Source organism: Camellia sinensis, chromosome 4 (assembly GCF_055761805.1).
Source record: "Camellia sinensis isolate YWXY chromosome 4, ASM5576180v1, whole genome shotgun sequence".
Lineage (NCBI taxonomy): Eukaryota > Viridiplantae > Streptophyta > Magnoliopsida > Ericales > Theaceae > Camellia > Camellia sinensis.
In genome coordinates, this window is record NC_138964.1 from 36,531,585 (window position 1) to 36,553,615 (window position 22,031).

The 22,031-nt window shown below is 35.0% G+C and overlaps 1 protein-coding gene and 2 long non-coding RNA genes across 3 annotated transcripts; 1 reads left to right on the forward strand and 2 right to left on the reverse strand.

Moving 5' to 3' along the window:
* Positions 1–7,817: 7,817 nt before the first annotated feature.
* Positions 7,818–8,297, reverse strand: LOC114256549 (uncharacterized). The gene has a single exon (XM_028196213.2). The coding sequence runs from the start codon at positions 8,295–8,297 to the stop codon at positions 7,818–7,820; it is 480 nt and encodes a 159-aa protein (XP_028052014.2).
* An 8,781-nt stretch (positions 8,298–17,078) lies between these two features.
* On the forward strand, positions 17,079–17,665 carry LOC145824561 (uncharacterized). Its single transcript, XR_014366335.1, has 2 exons — positions 17,079–17,307; positions 17,355–17,665. It is a non-coding gene; the product is annotated as an uncharacterized LOC145824561 (long non-coding RNA).
* Positions 17,087–20,303, reverse strand: LOC145824562 (uncharacterized). The gene is made up of 2 exons (XR_014366336.1): positions 19,476–20,303; positions 17,087–19,438 (listed from the first exon to the last, which is right to left on the reverse strand). It is a non-coding gene; the product is annotated as an uncharacterized LOC145824562 (long non-coding RNA).
* Between the last annotated feature and the right edge of the window lie 1,728 nt (positions 20,304–22,031).

A 22,031-nucleotide genomic window follows, 5' to 3' on the forward strand; every position in this document is an offset into this window, starting at 1 on the left:
GGGAGGAACGAGTCCCCCGTTCCGTTCGATATTGGGCTCACTATAGCTCAGGACTCTCAAATTGTCACGGTTCTAAGTCTGAATCAAAGAGTCCAAATCCGGCAAATCGTTTTTGAGAAAACAGATTTTTTTAGAAAAGAAGTGCCAAACATGGACTGCTTTGCCAGATATAGAGTCGCCACCTAAATGTTTTATTTTGGGGAAATTTAGGAAACCCTGACTCGTTTGCCTAAGGCCACGTGTCCGTCATCACCAAAGTTGCCTCGGCTCGGGAACTTGGGTACGATTGGGGAAGGTCACTTCGTGAGCACCCCCGCTCGCCCGATCAAAGATCGGCCTCTACTAACCATGATATCAAGTTTTGAAAACATTGTGTGTTCTTATTCCGGTTATTAGCCTAGATTTACTATGTGATGCGCACAGCATACAAGTATAGACTAGATCGCCTGAATTGGAACAAAACATTTCATGTTTGTTTGTTTGAAAATGGTTTGATGGTGCTACTCGCAAGTAGGCTAAGACGTGGATTTGCCACCCTCGGGTGGGCTTAGAAAAACATGATTTTGCCACTATCTAGTGGGCTTAAAACTCACAGTGAATGAATTGTTCCAATCCAAATAACCCAACCTTCACCCACAGGCATTCAGGCAGATATATCACATAAGCATATAGCCTCATGGTAAGCATGCTATTCATGGCAGTCACTCACACACATGCAAGGATGTTAAAGCATAAAACTTACCGAGTACTCCAAGCCAAAACAGAAGCTAGGTTAGAAATCCATGCATGATCCTAACTATACAGAAATGCCTAATGCAACACATGCAAAAATGCAACTATAGCAGGCTCGGCTATTCTAGACATGGCATATGAAATGCTACAGCTAACATGTATTCAACTTGAAATTGAAGAGACAATGCAGTTAGTATGATGCGCCGAACCCGGTGCATGCAAAACAGATGAATGAATGCAAACATGCTATCATACTGTATGCTAATTGAAATATGCCCTAATCTAACCATCATAAGCGGGTAAATAAAAGGGAGAAAGACGTGGGGTTGGAAGACATACATCACACACACGCACACTTATTACAGTTGTGCCCTCGCGCAGAGGGTCCGAATAAATAATATACAGTCCCGAATAAATATTACAGTCCAAATAATTACAAAATCCTAATTAATTAACAAATTAAACTAGGTAAGCTGTAAACTAGCATGCAAGCTAGGGACTGCCTCGACGTTGCTCCGGATGATGAATGATGCATGTCCAGGTTGCTTTGTGCGGAAATCCATTGCGATGCCCCAATTAGCCTCTGTTTGCAATTGTTCTTGGGATGGGTGCCAAGCTCCGGAAGGCTGCTGACTCTTGATTTGCTGTAACAGAGAGCAAGAAAGGGGCATGGCAAAGTATTTTCACATATATATGCATGACTACCCTTCAGGGAGTGTAGTCCTCGATCCTCGTGCCACCAATTACGCACATCGATGCATGATGGCTGAGGAGTCGAATTACACAACTCAATATGAAATGAATGCACATATAAATACAACAAAACCTAAACTCCATCATGGATAATCCGGAGTGTCGGTGACTGAGAATTGAGACACATTCTGTCACTCGGAATACGAAACGTACCTCGTTTCCCGTGCTCGGGCTAACTCCTATCCCAAGCACAATGCAGTACGCATGACATGTATGAATGCAACTAAGATACAACCTAACATGCACAATGCTACGAAATGGCATACACGATACACGAGGTAACATGGCATACACAATGCGCTAGCATACAACCTAGCATACACAATGCTATGAAATGAAATGGCATACACAATGCACAAGGGACTTACACCAACATGAGTGGACCTCAGCCACACTCACATAGGAGGCCATGAGATGAAAAATGAGACACTCGAAATGCGTACACACATGCACGCAAACCAAGGACCGAACCTAAGGCACCAAATGCCACTCTAACAAGACATGGAAAGGCATGGAATATGCCATACTAGCATGAAAATTTTAGTACCAAAATATGATGCAAAACAGCCCCGAAACATGGCAATATGGTACCCGATGCATGAAATGAAACCCGAAACGCAAAACTAGGCACACGCAATGGCCTATAGCTATACAAATCATGCATTATTTGAACATGAAGTATGAAGACAGAATCAAGAAAGTCCTAAAACAAGCATATTTAAAGTTTTAAGCAAGGCCAAAAAATGGACGTAAATAGGACTAAGCTAGCATGCAAAAATGGCCCCGTAAGAGAGGTAATGACGCAAGTAACAGCTACTGGCCCTAAATGGCCAAGATTCCTTCAACAAAGTTGAAGAGGGGCTCAAAATGAAGTACTTTACAGTTTACAAGAAGCCACAGACCTAAACACAAACAGGCCTAAAACATTGTGCAAGAAATGAGCCAAAAGGGAGACAAAGAAGCAAGCGATGGTTTCTGGACTCAAACATAGGAGGGCCCTTCAACAAAGTTGAAGAGGGGCCCAAAACATGGTATTTTACAGTTTATGATCAAACCCAAAACAGTGCACATGCAAGCTTAAAATACTATGCAAAACAAGGCCTAAAAAGAGGTTTAAACACAAAGAGCCAAAAGGGAGCTTCAAACAGAAAAGGTCCCTTGATAAAATATGAAGAGAGGGTCAAAATAAGGCTATTTACAGTTCGTACAAGAGCCCAAAAATACAAGCACAAGGGGCTAACAAACATGCAAAAATAAGGCCAAAAGAGGGATAAAGAGGCAAGTGACAAAAGGAAGCCTCAAACAATGAAGAGCCCTTCAACAATGTTGAATAAGGGCTCAAAATAATCCACTTTGAAGTTTATAACCAAGCTCAAAACAGTTTAAAAATAGGCCTAAAATACTATGCAAGAAAGAGGCATACAAGAGAGGTAAAGAAGCAAGTATAAAAAGGAAGCCTCAAACAGGGAGAGACCCTTAAACAAACATGAAAAAGAGCTCAAAATAATTCTATTTTCAGTTAGGGTCGGAGCCCAAAAATGGAAGCAAGTATAGCTTAGATTGTATGCAAAAATAGGGCCAAAAAGAGGAGAAGGAGACTTACCCTTGAAGACCAAGTTTTTGATAACTCTTGGATCAAGTTTGGTGGCTCCTTAGCTCTGAAAAACAGCTCCAAATGGCTGGAATGGATGGTGGTGGTGTGGTGTTAGGTGGTGGTGTAGAAATGGTGTAGGGTTTGGAAGGTTTTGGTGCTTGGAAGAGAAGGAGGGGGAGGATCAATGCAAGAGCCTCAAAGCAATTTTTTGTAACCTCTAAAACACAGCTGGGGGGCCTGGATATATAGGCAAAGGAGTGGAGAAAATGGGGGAAAAATGGGGGGGAAAAGAATTCAAGTTTCCCCCCAAAAGTGCAGCCCCCCGGATACAAATTATGGGGGGAAACAAAATACATTTCTGTAAAGTACCTGGAGAGAGGATCATGGCCGGCCAGTTTCCTAGGGTTTAGGTAGCCGGCCGGCTCTCCCCATGGCCGGCCGGCCAAGGGTCAAAAGGATCAATCATGATTAGTGGCCGGCCATCCCAGATTGGTGGCCTCCCATGTGTGCACAACACAACCATGTGGTCAAAAACTGGAGAAAGTGAACCAGGAGAGAGAAAAGGTCACTTTTAGGAGGGGTTCAAAAGGGTCACACAGAATTACTGGCCGGCCATGTGATATTGGTGGCCTCCCAGGTGTGTAAAATACAAATATGTGGTTTGGGGCAAGAAAAAGTGGCCTTAGGGTGGTCAACATTGGCTTTCAAGTGAGAAAAACGGGCGACGGAGGGCGATGGAGGAATAAAACTGGTTGTCAGAACAATTGCTGGCCTCCCACCCTTTTACGACCTTCCTAACAATGAAACAGAGGTCCCTGCCAAAAATGAACTCAAACCGATGCAAAATGGAGGTTCGGGGGCCGAAACGCGCAGCCCGAGGCCCCGAAAACTGACTGTTAGGCACCGGAAGTGGTGTTCGACCACGAAGTTGGTTTTTCGAGCCATAGTGTCCCTCAAAAGGGAGCAAATAAGATGCATGCCAAAAATCGGAGCAAACGGAGGTGGTTAAGCGGTCCCGAACCGAGGCACACGGCCAACGGCTCCGAAAAATCGGAAACCGGACTCCAAACGGGAAAAATGGCCTACGACCACGAAACGTAGCCTACGGCCACTGAGAGATGATCTGCGAGACCTCTCCCTCCCTTCGGGAAGAGAAAATAGAGAAAATAGAGCCTGGTTCGCAAACCGAGGCAAAGCATGAAAGCGTCCGGAAGTCCAGAGGCAAGGCTCGCAGCCGAGACTCTGAAACCTCTGAACGAGCACGATATGCAACATCACCAAGCGCTCAATCGGTGACATTTGAGTCTTAAGGTCGGTCAAAAATGGGGTGTTTACAGTTGCCCCTTTGTTAGTATATGTTTTGCACATCATGAATGAATGACAATTGTATCATTGGTGATGCCAAATGAATGACAAGTGCGTGAATTGATCTATATGGATGATAATTTACTGCCTTTTATGCTATTGTGACAATTTATGTCTTCATTAGTGATGGACTGCTATGTGTATGTGTGTTGGTGCCATTTTTTTTTCCAGTTTTCAGTTCAGGGATGGGCATGATGTTCAAACAAGAATGTCAATTTTGGTGCCTTTACTAGATTGTTTTCACCAATTTGAATTTGGAGTCACAATTGTGGTAACAAATTCTGTGGGTGACTTAGAATCCTTTCCCAACTTCTGTGTCTTGATTGGTGATGGATTGTTATGTGTATGTGTTACTGCTTATTTTATTATTATTATTATTATTTTTTTTTAGTTTTCAGTTCAGGGATAGACACACAGTGAAAGCAAGAATGTCAACTTTTGTGCCTTCACTATATTGTTTTGCCCAAATTGAATTTGGAGTGACAAATGTGGCGACGAATTGTGTGTGTGAGTCACAATCCTTTCCCAACTTCTATGTGTTACCTCTGTCTATGTGTGAGTCACCAAACACAATAAAAGACACAAAAATAACAGGTCACCAAAAATAAAATAATAGACACAAAAATACACAATATTTATCTCAAAATCATTTTTTTTTCCATTCACAATAGTTCACCCATTACATACGATTCATAAACAGGATACAAACTCCATTCATTTATACACTGCCATATAACTTGTAACTTTACATTACAAATCATATTTCTACAACCAACCATGACAGAACCAAGCAAATCCATAATTTCCTCTCTCTTCCAGTCCTTTTCTTCAGTTGTGCTTCAATCTTATTCAACTTCTTCAACAGACCAGGAATGATCTGCATTGCCCGATCATACATGGGTGGGTCTACCCAAGTAAAGTGATTGTAACCATTATTAGGGCAACTTAGAAATCTCCACCCAGGATTTGCATCAGTCCATGTTGTGTGTATTAACCTTCTTCTTTCACAAACATTGCAAAACATCTTGTTCACACCACTTGCGTTCCATCTCCCTTGATTTCTTGAGCTTCGATTTTTCCTCATTTCTTCTTTCCCACTGCTTTCATTTATGCTCTGTTTTTTTTCTTCTTTGTCCTTGTTTTTGTAGGTTGAAGGGAAAAGAATGGGAGGTTAGGTTTTGGTGGGAAAGGCTTAATTTTCCTTCAATCCAAAAGTATAGGGGGCCACATCACCTATTCTATCCACTTCCTTGACGGAATAAACGACAAGGGTAAAATTGATAGATTTACATAATATGGGGGTAAAATTGAAAATAATAAAAGTCTGGGGGTGTAATTGAAAATCGTGATGAAGTATAGGGGTAAAAATGAAATTTTCTCTTAAACCAAAGTGTTGATCTTTATGTCTCAAAATTTAAACATAACTATAAGATCTCATCGCTAAGCATTTGAATAAAGATGAGAAGGGGAGGCAACGATTGAAGGAAGGTTTGTTAGTATATATAAGTTATGGTATTATTATACTAGTTTAATTTTTTGAGTTGAGATGAAAAGTAATTGTAAAATTTTTAATTATGATCTCCTTAGATATATATATTCAGTTAGAGATAATATGTTTGCTTTTAGTTTTTAGTTTTTTTAGTTTTTTTTTTTGAAAATATTTAAAAATAAATTTTAGAAACAAAACTGAACGCAAGTATTAAAAATTCAAAAAAATAAAAAATAAATAAAAAGATGAAAATTCGAGATCGAACACTATAACTATAAAATCAGCCCCTAACTCTTAGCATCATTTTTCACTGACCAATAGGAAGTCAATTGAAAATCAAAACTATTTTTGGTTAGATTTTTTAAAAATTATTTTTAAATGAATTATCGTTTATATTTAGTGAATTTGTTTTTTTTTATATTTTAGCCAAATTTTCTAATTTTTAGTTGCAACTAATGTAGAATTATGTAAAAACTAAAATAAATTAACTAAAATATTATGATGATTTGGTAATAGACCCCTCAGTGTCTAATTTGTCTTTCAAAAGGATAAAAATTATATGAATCCTTTCAAAATCCCTTAATATTTTAAAACTTATTTCTTTTATTATAATACCTTCATATATATATATATATATATATATATGTGTGTGTGTGTGTGTATGTGTGTGTGTTTGTATTAGATTGCAATCACTCTCTCTCATCTCAATCTCTGTTCTCTCTGTCTCGTTCTTGTCACTGTTACTCTCCATCGACGCCATCGCCACTTACCATGGAACTCTTTCTCTACCGTCTTCATCGCCACCGTCACTTCCATAACCTTAGATCTAAGATCATTTACAGTCGTCATCGCTAAAAAATGTCTGTTCCTGACGGTTCACAAACTTGAGATCTAAGATCCTTCACACTCTGTGTGTGTGTGTGTGTCATTCACCATTTATCTCTCTCTCTCTCTTTCTCTCTCTCTCTCTCCTTCTTCTTCTTCTTCTTCTTCTCATGATCCTATATTTTCGAACTCTATTTCCATATTTCTCTCTTTTCTTCTCATGATGCTCTGTTCTTTGAACAGTAAAATTTTACTCTGGTTCATGATACAACACTCTCCTGTAAAGCCATCCTCGCAACTTGTTTCAGAGTAAAATTTTACTCTGCAATAAATATAAAAAAAAAAAATTACTCAGATTTAGAGTAAAATTTACTATTTACTCTGATTCAAAGTAAAATTTTACTATTGTTAAGCAGCTCAACATGCTGTTAACTAAAATAAAATTTTACTATTACAAAAAATAGAGTACATACTAAATGAATGAACCAGAGTTAAATTTTTTACTTTTAGATCTATGAATAAACAAACAAAAAACTCTTAATTTTTCATTGCAATATTTCAATTTCTCATTTTTTTTAAATATCAAATCTAAGTTTTTTTTTTTATTATCTCAGAACTAAAGTTATTGATCTCAAATATGAGTTTGTAGGTATCAAATCTGAGATGGTGGTGGTTTGACGATAAAAATGGTGGTTGCTGGCCGATTATGAGGATAAGCAACATCGATAAATGATGAAGATGGTAGAGATGATGAACAACCATGGAGTTGGTGAAAAGAGAGAGTGTGTGTTGTAAAAGAAAGAGAAGAAAGAGAGGGTATAATGGTCAAATAAAAAATTTAAATAATAAAATTTGTGGAAAATTCTATTTCCACACATCAAATTATCTTTGTGTACATCTTTTCTCAATCCACACATTTAGTAATTTGATTTTTACTTGTTTATCTTAGTCCACACACTTCATATTCCAAATATACCATCACATTCTCTGTGCACATCCTCTCCTTCATTTTCTTCCTGCAATATGTACATTTTTGCTTGCTCCCGGATGATTTGTGTTCTATTGCTGCTGGGAATGGTTTGATTGGGTGGATGCTTTATAACCTATTGAGGACGGTGGAGCAGTTTCTATTGTGAAAAATGGTTCGTGACAATTGGGACAGAGAAGATTATGATTAAGATACATTCTGAGGTACTCATACTGCATTTTACATCTATGGCACACGGTCCAGAAGGTTCGGGGTTTCTGCTTATGAGATGGAGGAGGACCATGAGACTCGCCTGTGGCCTTTGTTGTATTACCCTTCGGAAACCTCATATACGGAGTTATACATTCGGTGAAATTGTCGAACCCATTTGACCTGAGTGGTGCTGATGGACCCACACTTGTAGGTGGAACTTTTTGCTGAAAACCTTTAACATTCCTCTTCTGATCATATGCTAATCTCTTCGCTTTATCAGACAACAAACTCCAAGCCTTTGAAATAAGCTTAAATGCCCCATCATCCCCTATAGACTTGTTTTTATCGGGGTGAAGCATGAGAGGCGATGGTCGGCAGTGAAGTGGCTGGTGAGATGGTGGTGGGTGAGATGTGTGGGTGAGATGGTGGTGGGTGAGATGTGTGGGTGAGATGGTAATTTTGTTAAATGATAAAATTATAATTCTGAAAAAATTCATTAAGTGTGTGGAGTAAGTAAACTTGGTGCGTGGAAATAGAATTTCTCAAATTTTGTCCTTCATATAAGACTTTATAATTATGAAAGGGTTTTGAAAGTACTAAATTTATTTTGTCCTTTTAACAAGAAAAGGAAGTTAGGAGGGGTTTATGGCCAAATTTTCTAAAATTTAAAAAAATTCACTAAAAATAAATAATTTTTTTTTTAAATGTGCATTTTTGTTCGGATTTTCGTTTGTATAGTTAATTTTTTTTTTCTTCTTCATATTTAGTTAAAAAAAAATTTAGATGCATCTAAGTTTGATATATCTGCAAAGTTTTTTTTTAAAAAAATGATTAAAATACGAAAAAAGTTTAATAAAGACAATAAAAAATCTATTTAAAAATAATTTATGAGAATTTAAACCAAACAAAGTCGTAGAAGTAAACCAAAGTAATTTGTTTGGCTATTTAGAAGAGGGGATTAGATTAACAATCTGTGATACCTATAAAAATCAAGTTTGATTATGCTAAAATGCTATAGGACTATTAGTCCAATTGGACTATCAATTCCCCAAGAGTGGGATTAGCATACCTATTGGGGAGTTGGGATTGTTAATCTAATCCCATTGGATTGAAGGTGAAAAACCATTTTGCCATCTTTTTATAAAAAATAACAAAAATATTTTTTATACAATGAGGACTTTTACGTGATTTCATAGATTTAATCCCAAACAACTAATATTACTACACTAGTACACAAATAAACATTTTTTTTTATCTTACATCTCTAATTTAATATCACCACACAATTAATCTATTCACTCAATCCTACTGTACTAATAATCTCATCCAACTTAATCTGTCAAACAAACATGGCTTAAAACCCATATAATGATGTTTGTATCAATGTTATCAATATCGTACCATATTGGCTGGTATCGGCCAGTACATACCATTTCAAACGAAAAATGGTACCTACATAGTCCAATTCCATTCCACCTAAAATACCAGCGAATACCGAATAGTACTGGCCAATACCCATCGATACCAGATGAAAAATATAATACCGAGTAAATATCAGCCTTCCCCCCCCCCCCCCAATGTAGTGGTTTGTAATATGAAAATGGTAGAAACTTGTATTCCAAAAATCTCTTTGAAATATCTTAATTTATATTCTTTAATAGACATAATACGCTTTTAAGCCTCTTTTACATATAAATTTATGATTCATAATATGTATTGTTAAATTATTTATTTTACTTAATAATATTTTTACAATAAGCATGCCATTTGTGGATTTGATGGTATTGTTTAGGCATATGGGTCCATTACGGGTCTAATTTTGGTATTTTGAACCATTTAATATGTAAGGCTTCTAGAGTATTTCATTCTTGCAGAAAATCACGTTATTCGGATATCAATAGTCACTTGATCAGAACACATTTTTTTTAATAATTTATTTTTAAAATCATATTTATCATTAATAAAAATGTGATCTGATTAAATGACCATCGATGTTCGATCAACGTAATTTTTTACAATGATGAAGTACTCTATAAATTCTATATATTGAACGGTTTGAATTATCAAAATTAGACCTATAATAAGCTCCACAAGCCTAATTGCGTGCTCTTGTACGATTTTAAATTGGAGGGTGGTGTTGGTCTGAGTAAGTTTTATCACAAACTCACATTTTGATAATCTGAATTATTTTACTTGTAAAGATTTTCGTGTAAATTATGCTTTAAAAAATCAAGCTCATCGGACTATTGTAGCAATGTGATCCAATTAAATTTGTCTTCCAAAAAATAAATGATAAATATGAATTTAAAAATCAATCATCTAATTTTTTTTAAAGATAAATATAATATAATCATGTAATTAAAGTTGTCTAAATTTTTTATAAGAATAATTCTATTCGAGGGGCTCTTAAAATTAAACGATTCATAATACTACTGGACCCACAAAAAGCCAACCGTACTTTATAATTGGGATGCTGAATTGGAGAGGATGTTCGATCTAATAAAACAACAATGATTCATCTTATTTATTAATTTGGTAGTATTAGTTGACCATTAATAAGGTAGAAATTAAAAAAAAAAAAAAAATAGAAGAGCAAAACATCTTATCATGTGGGACTCACACCACTTTAGAATTATTCAGTGTGTTTAGTTTGAGTTTTTTAGATTAAGTTTTTTGAAAATTAGGTTTTTTGATTTTTGTATTTTTTTGTTTTTAGTGAATATTTTTAAATTTTTAAACATTTTTTTTTTACTTTTTTAGATGCACTTTACTTAGATGTATCCAAAAAGTAAAAAAATTTTGAAAAAATATTTTAAAAAATTAATAAATACATAAAAATATAAAAAAATGTACTGAATTCTCTTTTTTTTTTGTATTTTTGGTATTTAGTGAATTTTTAAAAGGTTTTTTTCAATTTTTTTTTACGTTTTAGGTATATTCATGTTAGGTATGTTTAAAAAATTAAAAAAATTGCTTAAAATATTAAAAAAAATTAGTAAAAACAAAAATATACGAAAAATAAAAAAATAGAATTTTTTGAAAAATATTTTTAAAAAATGATAACTAAATATTTTTAGTGATCTCACTCATTTTTGCTAATAAAATTCACAAAGTCACTGCCTCTCCATTGGGTCAAGAGCCTCTCCATTGGATGTAAGATTTTACAGCCTTTTGATTTGCACATATATAAATAAATATGCAAGTCCTAATAGAATAAGGGATGTAATCGGACCTAAATAAAATAAACATTTATTAGACCCTTTCATTAAGATACTTAAATAATTTAAAACATGTCTTATACTTAGATATCTACATATAAAATAATAAATACATTAAAATGGATCATGACTCAAAATTTTATAAATCACCATAATAATTTTGAGATCATACTAATCAATTTATCTAAATTACTTTTAACTCATTTTTCACAAATTAAACAAAATATAATTAATAATAATCTAATTAAGAAAATTTCTTACACTGGAAGTCGGTGTTGGTCTTCATAGGCCCTGTCACGGGCCCTGATTCAGTCATCTCAATCCATCAACTTCTAAACAAACATAAAAAGTGGGATTAGATTTTTTTTATTTTTTTATTTTTTTATTTTTTTTTCAAGAATGGAGTGGGATTAGATTTTAAGTAACCATAATTTCCTTTGATGTGATTTGATTTTATAATTATAATTAATGCAATATTAAGTTGAGATATTTTTTAGAAATTGACTAATAAGTTTCATATTTTGAATTTGTGATCTATATAGTTCTTTTTCTTTTTTTTTTTGTAATTCATTTAGTCTTTTTAGATATGTAATAATGATTCATTTGCATGTCAGAATGGAGCGTCACATTTGAAAAAACTCTACTAAATTTTTTTTTATTGTCATATCATACCCGTTATGTTGGAGTGTCATATTTGGAAAAAGTATATTAATAAGTTTTTAATTTTTTTAGAGTGTCACATCACATTGCCACGTTGGAATGTTACATGTTACATTTAAGAAAAGTACACTAAGGAATTTTTAACTTTTTTTGGAGTGTCACATCATACCCGTCACGTTGTCGCATTTGAGAAAAATATAGTAAGGAATTTTTAGTTTTTTTTGGAGTATCACATGTAGTTTTTTTTTTTTTAAAGTGTTATATCATACTTGCTACATTAGAGTGTCACATGTTACATTTAGAAAAAAATACACTAAATAATTTTTAATTTTTTTAGAGTATTACATCATACTCATCACGTCATCACATTTGAAAAAATTGTACTAAGGAGTTTTTAGTTATCACATCATACACATCATGCCTTCACATTTAGGAAAAGTATACAAGGAGATTTTAATTTTTTTGGAGTGTCACATCATACCCTCTATGTTGGAGTGTCACATGTTACATTTGAAAAAAGTATACTAGAAAGTTTTTAGTTTTTTTAGAGTGTCACATCATATCTGTCACATTGTCATATTTAGAAAAAAAAAATACACTAAGGAGTTTTAATTTTTTTTTGAGTGTCACATCACACCGGCCACGTTGAAGTGTCACATTAATACTTGTCACATTGGAATGTCATATCATACCTATAGCATTAATAAAGTGGTGTAGTTATCCACCAAAATACTATCAAAATCGAAAATAGTTCTTTTTTAATAGGATTTGGGGTGGGTTTTGTAACAGCAATTGTGCTGTCATACTCAGGAAATTAATTCCAATCATCTTTTGATAATTTGAAAAATTCATATTATAAGATTTGTTGAGTATATTATTCATATAAGAAATGAGATTAATCGGACGTGTATAGCCTTTTGATCTAGCTCTAATTGTTTTTAAAAAAATTATTAAAATTATTCAAACCATTTATTTAATTTTCTCAAATATTGTATGTAAGGGTTCGAGAATGTTGCCAGAAAAGTTGAACATCGCCGGAAAAATAGCCAGAATCTTTGAAGGTTTGTTGAAAAATTCGAATGTCACCGGAAATTTTGAACGGAAAATTCGAATGTCGCCGAAAATTTCGAATCTCCTAGAAATAAGTGGCAAGACTAAGATTCTTCAATGGTCACAACTAATAGAATCTCACATAGAGAAGAGATGATGGGAAGACGAGGTTAGGTGAAGTAGAAGGCAAAAAAGTTAGAGAGAAATAATCATGGCAACCTTCCATAGATCCTAAGAAAGATGAGAACTCCCAAAGGCTCTTCCTCTCTAAAATTTCTCTTCCTTAAAGTTATGAGAAGTGCTCTATATATAGCCAACTCAAGTGATGGAGTCCCATGTGCAAGGCATATGGGAGGAATATTCTCTCTAACAACTTTGTTTGAGGAGGTGATTTTTCTGAGGATGAGAAAAGTCCCGAAGATGAGATCAACCCCGCAGTGAACCCCTCTTCGTAGCCATGCCTAACCAATCATCCCAAAGGGTTGGGGTCGTCCCAAAGGACTCCCCTACCGCAAATATTGCAAGTCTCATGGATTCCTCGAGATCGTGTCACCTCGACCAGGGTATAGACTAAATTAATCGACAAGTGAATTCATCTCCACCTACCGTCCTCGGGATTTAGGCCCTTTGTTTGGGCTCTAACCTCACTTATGTTTATGGTGGGTTGATCTTTGAATGCTTTAAGTCTGCAAATGTTCTAGGACTTATCAAAGGAGCGGCTTCTAAATTGTGATTGAATCCGTTCAAAATCCGAATACCTCAGATCTCTAGGTTTACTCAATGCTTTTTCGAGTCTGGACCCGAATAAGTCTCTATATTCGTGGATCCAAATCCTTTCAAGACTTAGAGAGATCCAAATCGTTTGATGACGATATATCTGGGCCCACCAATCTTGGACTTTCTGATTGATTATAATTAATTTTAATATATAGGCCCAAATTGACGGGGAGTTCTATTTCCACACACTTATTTCTCCTTTTCCACACACTTAATGATTTATTTTTTTAATTACAAATCTATCCCTTAATCAAATTACTATTTAAGATCAAACATACACCTCTTGATGGAGCACTCAACAAACACACACCAACCGGCCAACCACCACCACCAGCCATTACTATCACTACTGTCGCCACAAACCCCACCACTGTAAACTCTTTATCGCGGTGAACCCCACACTATTGCAAACCCTCTAACTATTGTGAATCCTATCCCATTGTGAAGTTTGATTTTGCATAATCGCCACTAACAATTCAATGCTACAAGTTTGAACTTTAGCCTTTGATTCGGAAGCAAAGCAACAGAAAACAAGTTATGTTACCCCAATATTATACTAGATGTAGTTATATATATATATATATATATATATATTTCTTTTCTCTTTTTTTTTCTCTATTTCTTCATATGTATATATCTCAGTAGTTTTTTACCTGCAAACAACGTTGATAAAAAAAAAAAGGGCATGTTTGATCAAACAAAAACAAATATTCATACTTGCTTCCCTCAACAAAGCTTGTCTATTCGGATTTGGTATTTCAAACAGAAACAATGGTGGGTGATGGTTTTCACGTGGTAGCCACCACGGGTAGGAATAGGAGAGTTTCATGGTGGTAGTCGCAGGTCACAATGGTGGTGGCTTTGCAGTGGTAGGAGTTTTGTAGTAGCGGTGTTGATGGAGTGCAAGGTTGGGAGAGGAAGGGTTTCACTGGTTGAGGTTGAAGTTGAAGTTGAGGAAGAACACTAATAGATAAACAACTATGGTGGTTTAGGATTTAGGATTTGGAGTGAAAATTAAAATTTAAAAAATATTTGGTGTGTGTATTAAGTAAGAATGTGTATAAAGGGGAATAAGTGTGTACAAATAGTAGCTTTCAGTGTGCACACATTTTTTTTATGAAATGGGTATATTTGGAATGTGCAGTATGTGGACTGAGATAAATACTTGAGAATCAAATTACAAAGTGTGTGAAATGAGAAAGGATGTGCACAAAGACAATCTAGTATGTGGAAATAAAATTTTTTCAAATTGACCCTTCCTACAAACACAAATATTGTATTATTATGAGTTACAAATACTTAATTAGCTTAAATATTATGTCCATTTCAAATCATTAAAATAAATTCAACAAATGTCAGACTCATGAAAACCATACCGTGCCAAAGTGACTGCTTTATCGGCTTTTCCTCCACACATAAAAATTAGGGCAAATTACATATACACCCCTCGAAGTTTGGTTAAATTACAGATACCCCCTGAGGTTTCGGAAATTACATCCCGCCCCCTGAGGTTTGTATTTTCATAACAATTTACCCCCTGAGGTTTATATTTCATAACAAATTACCCCCTAATTTCTTATGCAAATATAGCATTCAGGGGGGAATTTGTAATTTCTCAAACCTCAGGGGGGTATTTGTAATTTAGCCAAACCTCGGGGGTGTATATGTAATTTGCCCTAAAAATTACACGTATCCACAATTATTTGGCACCATGTGCCACATTTTTCTAGAATGTGCAATGGGCCAGTTTGTCCCATGAAACAAACAAATAGAGAGAGCTCACGGGTGCAACATAACATGACCACCACATGATAATATAGCTCACGGGTCCTTCAAACTTAGGTCTCGTTTGGTAAGTAACGGTTTCAATTTAAAAGTTAAAAAATTATTAAAAAAATTAAAAAGTCAACAATTTATATTAAAAAATTAAAAATTTCATTTTCTTTTTACTTTTTGCATATTTTTTCATAAAAAGTTAAAAAATCATTCCAAACATACTAATTTTTCTTAGTTCATATTTTAGTCAAAAAACTAAAAAATTACCAAAATAACCTATTCCCAAACAAGGCCTTAGCATATCACCTTTCCGACTATGAAAATATTGCCATTCCCAAACGCCGTCCAGATCACTTGTGTTAACACTTTCTATCTAACTTTTAATTATAAGGCTTTATATTTGAAAAGCTTCTAAATTTTTTTACCCATAATGATATATATATATATATATTGTTAGGTTAAACAAAGATTCTTACACTTTCAGATCTGAGATTTGGGGTAGGTGCTATGCTTTACGGCACAACACGACGTGTTGTGAGGCCTGTTAGGATGTGTCTTGAGTCTATTTTTATGATCTGAACTGCCTATATTATAAGGTTCGTCGAATAATCATACATAAAAAAAATCAGATCAATTGGATATCTAGAATCCCATAACAAGACTACATTTGTTTTAAACAAAAATAAATGGTTAGTATAATTTTGATAATTTTTTTAAAAAATAATTATTATTGATCATGAGGTTACGTATATTTGATTAACCTAAATTTTTGTATGAATAATATGCTAAATAAACCCTACAGTATGAATAGTTCAAATTATCAAAAAAGACTCGGAACATATCGCATTGGACCACAACATAGGTGTTGTGCCACAAGGCACAACACGAACACCAATTCCGTTCGGATTGTAGGTAAGAAATAGAAGGAAAGAAATGGTTGTAATATTTTATGGAAATGCCATAGTGGGCACCTATTTAGGGGTATGCAACTTACCACAAAATAGGTAATTTTATTATAAAATTTTGTAATAATAATAATAAAATCTGTAATTTTGCTATAAATTGGTGTAGTAAAATGTCTACAATTTTGTGGTTGACATTACAAAAGTTTACAACTTGGTTACAATATATTTTTTTATGCCAATTTGTAATAAAATTATGCATTTTGTAATTGATGTTACAATATTTTGTGACATAGTTATACCTTTTGTGGTTGGGGTGCATACCATATGCACCCCTAGAGGAGCGCACACCATAGAAGGACCCATCTTGGAACATCTAAGGAGAATGGTATGATGTGCACTTCTTGTTGGGTGCACATCATATTCACCGTTTGCAAAAAGTACAATTTTTTTTACAAAATGTGTAATTTTTGTCACAAATTTTTTGTTTACAAAAAATATAACTTTTTGTTTCTCACAAAAATGTATAACTTTTTTCACAAAAAGTATAATTTTAGTTATATATAACTTTTAGGTGCATATCATAACTTCAAAATTTATAATTTTCATCATAAGAAATGTAACTTTATTCTCACAAAATGTATAATTTTTCTCACATAAAGTATAATTTTTCCTACAATATGCAAATGTACTTTGTAAACTCACCCATGAGAAAAGAAAAAAAAAATATGTGAGAAAGAAATACAATTGATGCAAGAAATAATGTATAGAGAAAGAGAGAGAATAAATTGTATGTATTATTATTGATTGATATATTGATATTTATTACAATGATTCATGATTCCTATATATAGAAGAGGGTGAGTGTGTAGTAGGTAAGAAGTAGGTGAAGTGGAGGTGGTAGTGGTGTAGTGGGTTAGGTTTAGTGGAGTAGGTGAGGTGGTAGTGGTGTAGTGGGTTAGGTTTAGTGGAGTAGGTTTAAGTGGGTGTAGTGGGTTAGGTTTAGTGGAGTAGGCTTAAGTGGGTGAAGTAGGTGATAAATTTTAACAGCCCCCCGCAAACTCAAGGGGGATAGGAACTAGCCAACTTGAGTTTGGAGAGAGTTACAAAACAAGAAAATACATAAAAATAAAAGAGGATAGGTGACACTGTATGGTCGTGTCAGACCATTGGTGAAGACACTGGATGGTGGTGTCATAACGTTGTAGAGGACACTGTATGGTGGTGTCATAATGGTGTAGAGGACACTGGATGGCGGTGTCAGACCGCTGTAGAAGACAGTTTATGGGGTCATGTCGGACCGTTGTAGAAGACAGTTTATGGGGTCATGTCGGACCGTTGTAGCAGACAATGTGGTGACAGTTGTTGTGACAGTTTACGGAGTCTTGCTGGACCCTTGTAGAAACTAACCGGAATCAATGTCGGGACAGTTTACAGAGTCTTGTCGGACCCTTGTAGAAACTAACCGGAATCTATGTCGGGACAGTTTACAGAGTCTTGTCGGACCCTTGTAGAAACTAACCGGAATCAATGTCGGGACAGTTTACAGAGTCTTGTCGGACCCTTGTAGAAACTAACCGGAATCTATGTCGGGACAGTTTACAGAGTCTTGTCGGACCCATAAAAAATCGCACCCTCAAAAGGTGTGTCCAATTTTTCAAAAAAGGCGTGCCATCAAAAGGCGTGCCCAATCCATGAAAAGACGTGCTATCAAAAGTTGCGCCCTCAAAAGGCGCGCCCACTTCATCAAAAGTCGTGCCCGACAGAAAGCGTCGAGCCATCAAAAGGTGAGCCGGAGACGCGGCGAGGCACGTGAGCGACAGAGCGGCGTGTCGGCCGCGTCGTCAGTGTCAATATAAACCAATGCGAAGGCGGAGGAAACCAAACCAGACTGAAACCTCTGAACTTGTCATTCTGAAACAATCTGTAAATACTCTGTATCCAACCCTTCTCGGAAACACTCAGCAACCCAAAAAACATGGCCTCTTCTTCCCGTTCAGCTACCCAGAACATGGCCTCATCTTCCCGTGGTCTGCTCACTCTCTTTCCCGACCTCAACGAGTCAACAGGAGAGATAACAGGTGCGGTGGCCCGTGAACCTCAACCAAACACCTCTGGTTTTGCTCCGTTGAACTTTCCGATGCGGTCGGTGGAGCAAAAAATGGCGGTGCAGTCGGATGTGGAGGCCAATCAGTATACCTTGAAGTCATGTGTGGAAACCATGACTGCGGTTACAAATTTGTCGAACCGGCTGCAGAGTAGGACAAATGAGGTGCAGCAGTTAAACGCCCAACTGGCTCTGCTCCAACGCATGTATAAGGATGCGCGAGCAGAGATAAGTGTGCTAAAGGCGGAAAACAAGGAGCTGAAGCGGAAGGCCAGTTTTATGTTCCGATTTGGAGGGCCGCCATATGTTGCAGTGGAGGAGCAGGGTGGAGTGATCATGCCCAGTGGAGTGGGAAACACGGAGGCAACACCGGCAAGGGCCGCCCAAGACGGTGGCAAGAAGAAAAGACCGGCAGAATAGGCGAGAAGAAAAATCCCACTGTTCCGATTTGTGTTGGTTGTGTTTTGTTTTGTTTTGTGTTTTTTTTTATTTTTATTTTTTTTTATTTTTTTTTATTTTTATTTTTTATTTTTTTTTTTATGGTGTAAAATGCTGATCGGGGTTGATCCCCGGCATGAAGAAATGACAAGTTTGTAAAATGTTGTTGTTTTTTTTTTTTTTTTTTTTTTTTTTTTTTTTTTTTTTTTTGGAGTGTTTTGTTGAAAAAATAAAAATAAAATGAAAGAAAACAAGGGAGAAAGAAAATAGATAAAAAATATTTATAGATGGAATATATGAAAAACATCAGTGCGATTGTTTCAAAATAAAGTGGGGTATTTAAAAAAGAGGAAAAATGACTTGGAAAAAATAAATAAAAATAAGTGATTTTTGAAATCAAATGGAGGAGAGAGAGGGACAAACCCATGTGATAAAGTGGAGAGAGAGTCGGTGAGTGGGGTGCAAAAGGTGAAGGAGAAATGATGGATTGAAAATGGTTTGGGTCAAAAGTGGACACTGTTAGTGGGGATTTCAAGAGCCTCTGGTGGCATTGTGGCAGAGAACACCCCAACCTGGATTTTGGGTAGCAGCAACTGAGAACACCCCAACCTGGATTTTGGGTGGCAGCAACTGGAAAATATCATAGATCTGATTTTTTAAAAACCTCGTGACAGCATTTCATCAGCTTCATCCAAGACAAACATTTTGATGTAAACAGGGCGAAGTGATTGTCTCCGCAACATGTCAAACACACGACCAGGAGTACCAACAACAACATGAACCCCACTGGAGAGAATGCGCTGATCTTCGCGCACACTAGTCCCTCCAACAAAAGCATGAACCTTCACACTTTGCTGGGCAAGTTCAAGAGTGGGTGGAAGAACCAAAGCTTGGCACTCAACCAAGCTATAATCTAGCTGCTGCAGAATTCCAGAGCAGAATGTTGCAGTGTTTCCAGTTCCAGACTGTCTCGTCATATGAGGTGAAGAATTCTTCTCCATCAGCCTCACACATGACTACAGTTGCACAAATCTTTGTTGATTTTATCAGCGGAATAGGTTGAGGTCCGGCGGGCGGCTAAGGTGAGGTTGCCGCCCGCCGGGGAAGCGAAAATACTAGGTTTTAAACCAGCTCTGATACCATGCAAGAAATAATGTATAGAGAAAGAGAGAGAATAAATTGTATGTATTATTATTGATTGATATATTGATATTTATTACAATGATTCATGATTCCTATATATAGAAGAGGGTGAGTGTGTAGTAGGTAAGAAGTAGGTGAAGTGGAGGTGGTAGTGGTGTAGTGGGTTAGGTTTAGTGGAGTAGGTGAGGTGGTAGTGGTGTAGTGGGTTAGGTTTAGTGGAGTAGGTTTAAGTGGGTGTAGTGGGTTAGGTTTAGTGGAGTAGGCTTAAGTGGGTGAAGTAGGTGATAAATTTTAACAATTGAGTTTTTTATTTTTTTATTTTTAATGGAGAATCTTGGTATTATAAATATTTTATAACCAATCAATTTGTTTCTCACTAAATCTCACAATTTTAATAAAAATGAAATAAGCTTAATAAGAAAGTTCTAGTTCTTACTATTTTTCATTCCATTCGCGCTCAACCTATAAGCTAAATATAAGAAAATAATTTTCTTTCTCATCACTTTTTACCATTTCTCACCAAATCACTTTATCCAAATAGAGTGTTTAGTAATGGGTAAAACACACATAAAAAAAGAAAAAGAAAAGAAAGAGTTATTTCTTTGGACTTAAAAATGAAGTTGATGAGCCCGTGCTCAAATCATAATTTGAAAATTAAAAAAAAACAAAAAAAACTAATGCTTCATGTGTTTTTTTCTTTTATATTTGTACTGTACAAATAAATAAACGGCACATATGCTACAATATTTTAGATAAAGTGATCCTTTTATGGTTTAACCCCCAAAATAGTGTGTGCTACCAATCAAACATCTTTCAATAAAGGATCTTATAAATGACAGCCTTAAGTGCGGTTAATAAAAAAATTTTAAATGTCAAAAGATTTATAATTTCAATATATTTTTTATATATTCTAAATTATTTTTACATATTTTTTTTTAATACTAATAATATCCCTAAGGGCTGTTTTTCGCATTTCACTACAATAAAATTAACATTTATTCTCTGTGTGGTTGATTATAAAAAACTTAATTAGCAAGTGGAATAAAACCTTTATTGTAAACACTTAATTAGTGATTTCGCATCTTGAAAAGTAGTAAAAATTAAATTTAAATACTTGAAAATTTAAGTAATTATTATTTAAATTAATAATACAAAAGCCTCATTTTGAGATTTCACCGGAGGCCTCAAAAATAGTTGGGTCACTCCTGCTACAAATATGTATTAAAAATAGTGTCTAGATTCCAAAATTGGTATTGCAGTTTTTTTTTTTTTTTTTTAAATGATTGTGATCATTATAGTTTTACATTAGTTGTTTTTAAATTGCAACTTTATGAAATTCGATTGTGCATTTGTTGTATTTTAATACTGTCTGAAAACTTAACTAATTACTATTTGTACTTAAGTATTTTAGGGTAGGTTTAGTAACTTCCTTTTGTTTTAAAATATCTTGAAAAATAAAAACAAAAACAGGTGTTTTTTGGAATATTTATAGTTTTTATTTCATAAAACATTAAATACAGTTATATTTATTTTTTATAAAAAAATTTTAAAAATATGTTTGTATATTTTTAAAAACTTATTTCGAAAACAAATAGTCTCTCAGTTTCAAAATATTAGCTTGCTATTTCATTTTTCATTGTCTCAAAATATTAGTCTTTTTTAAAAAACCAAGGACTAAAATTATATGAATTTTCTAATTTTCCATTCCTTTAAATCCATTATCATTAATATACACAAAAAGTATAATTAGACAATTGATGTTCTCAAAAAAAGACAAAGGGTAATTTTAAAAAAGTTAATGTGTGTTTGGTAACGTTTACGTTTTCAGTTTATATTTACAAAAATTTTATAAACTGGTTTTTGTTTATTTTTAGAAAAACATAAACTACAAACGCGTTTGGAAATTGACAAAGTGTTTAAAAATATAAAAAAGAGTGAGAAATGGCAAGTGGTGGCAAGTGGCGGTGGAAGACGGTGGTGGAAAGTGGTGATGGTAGGTGGTGGGTAGCTGGTAGTGGTGGG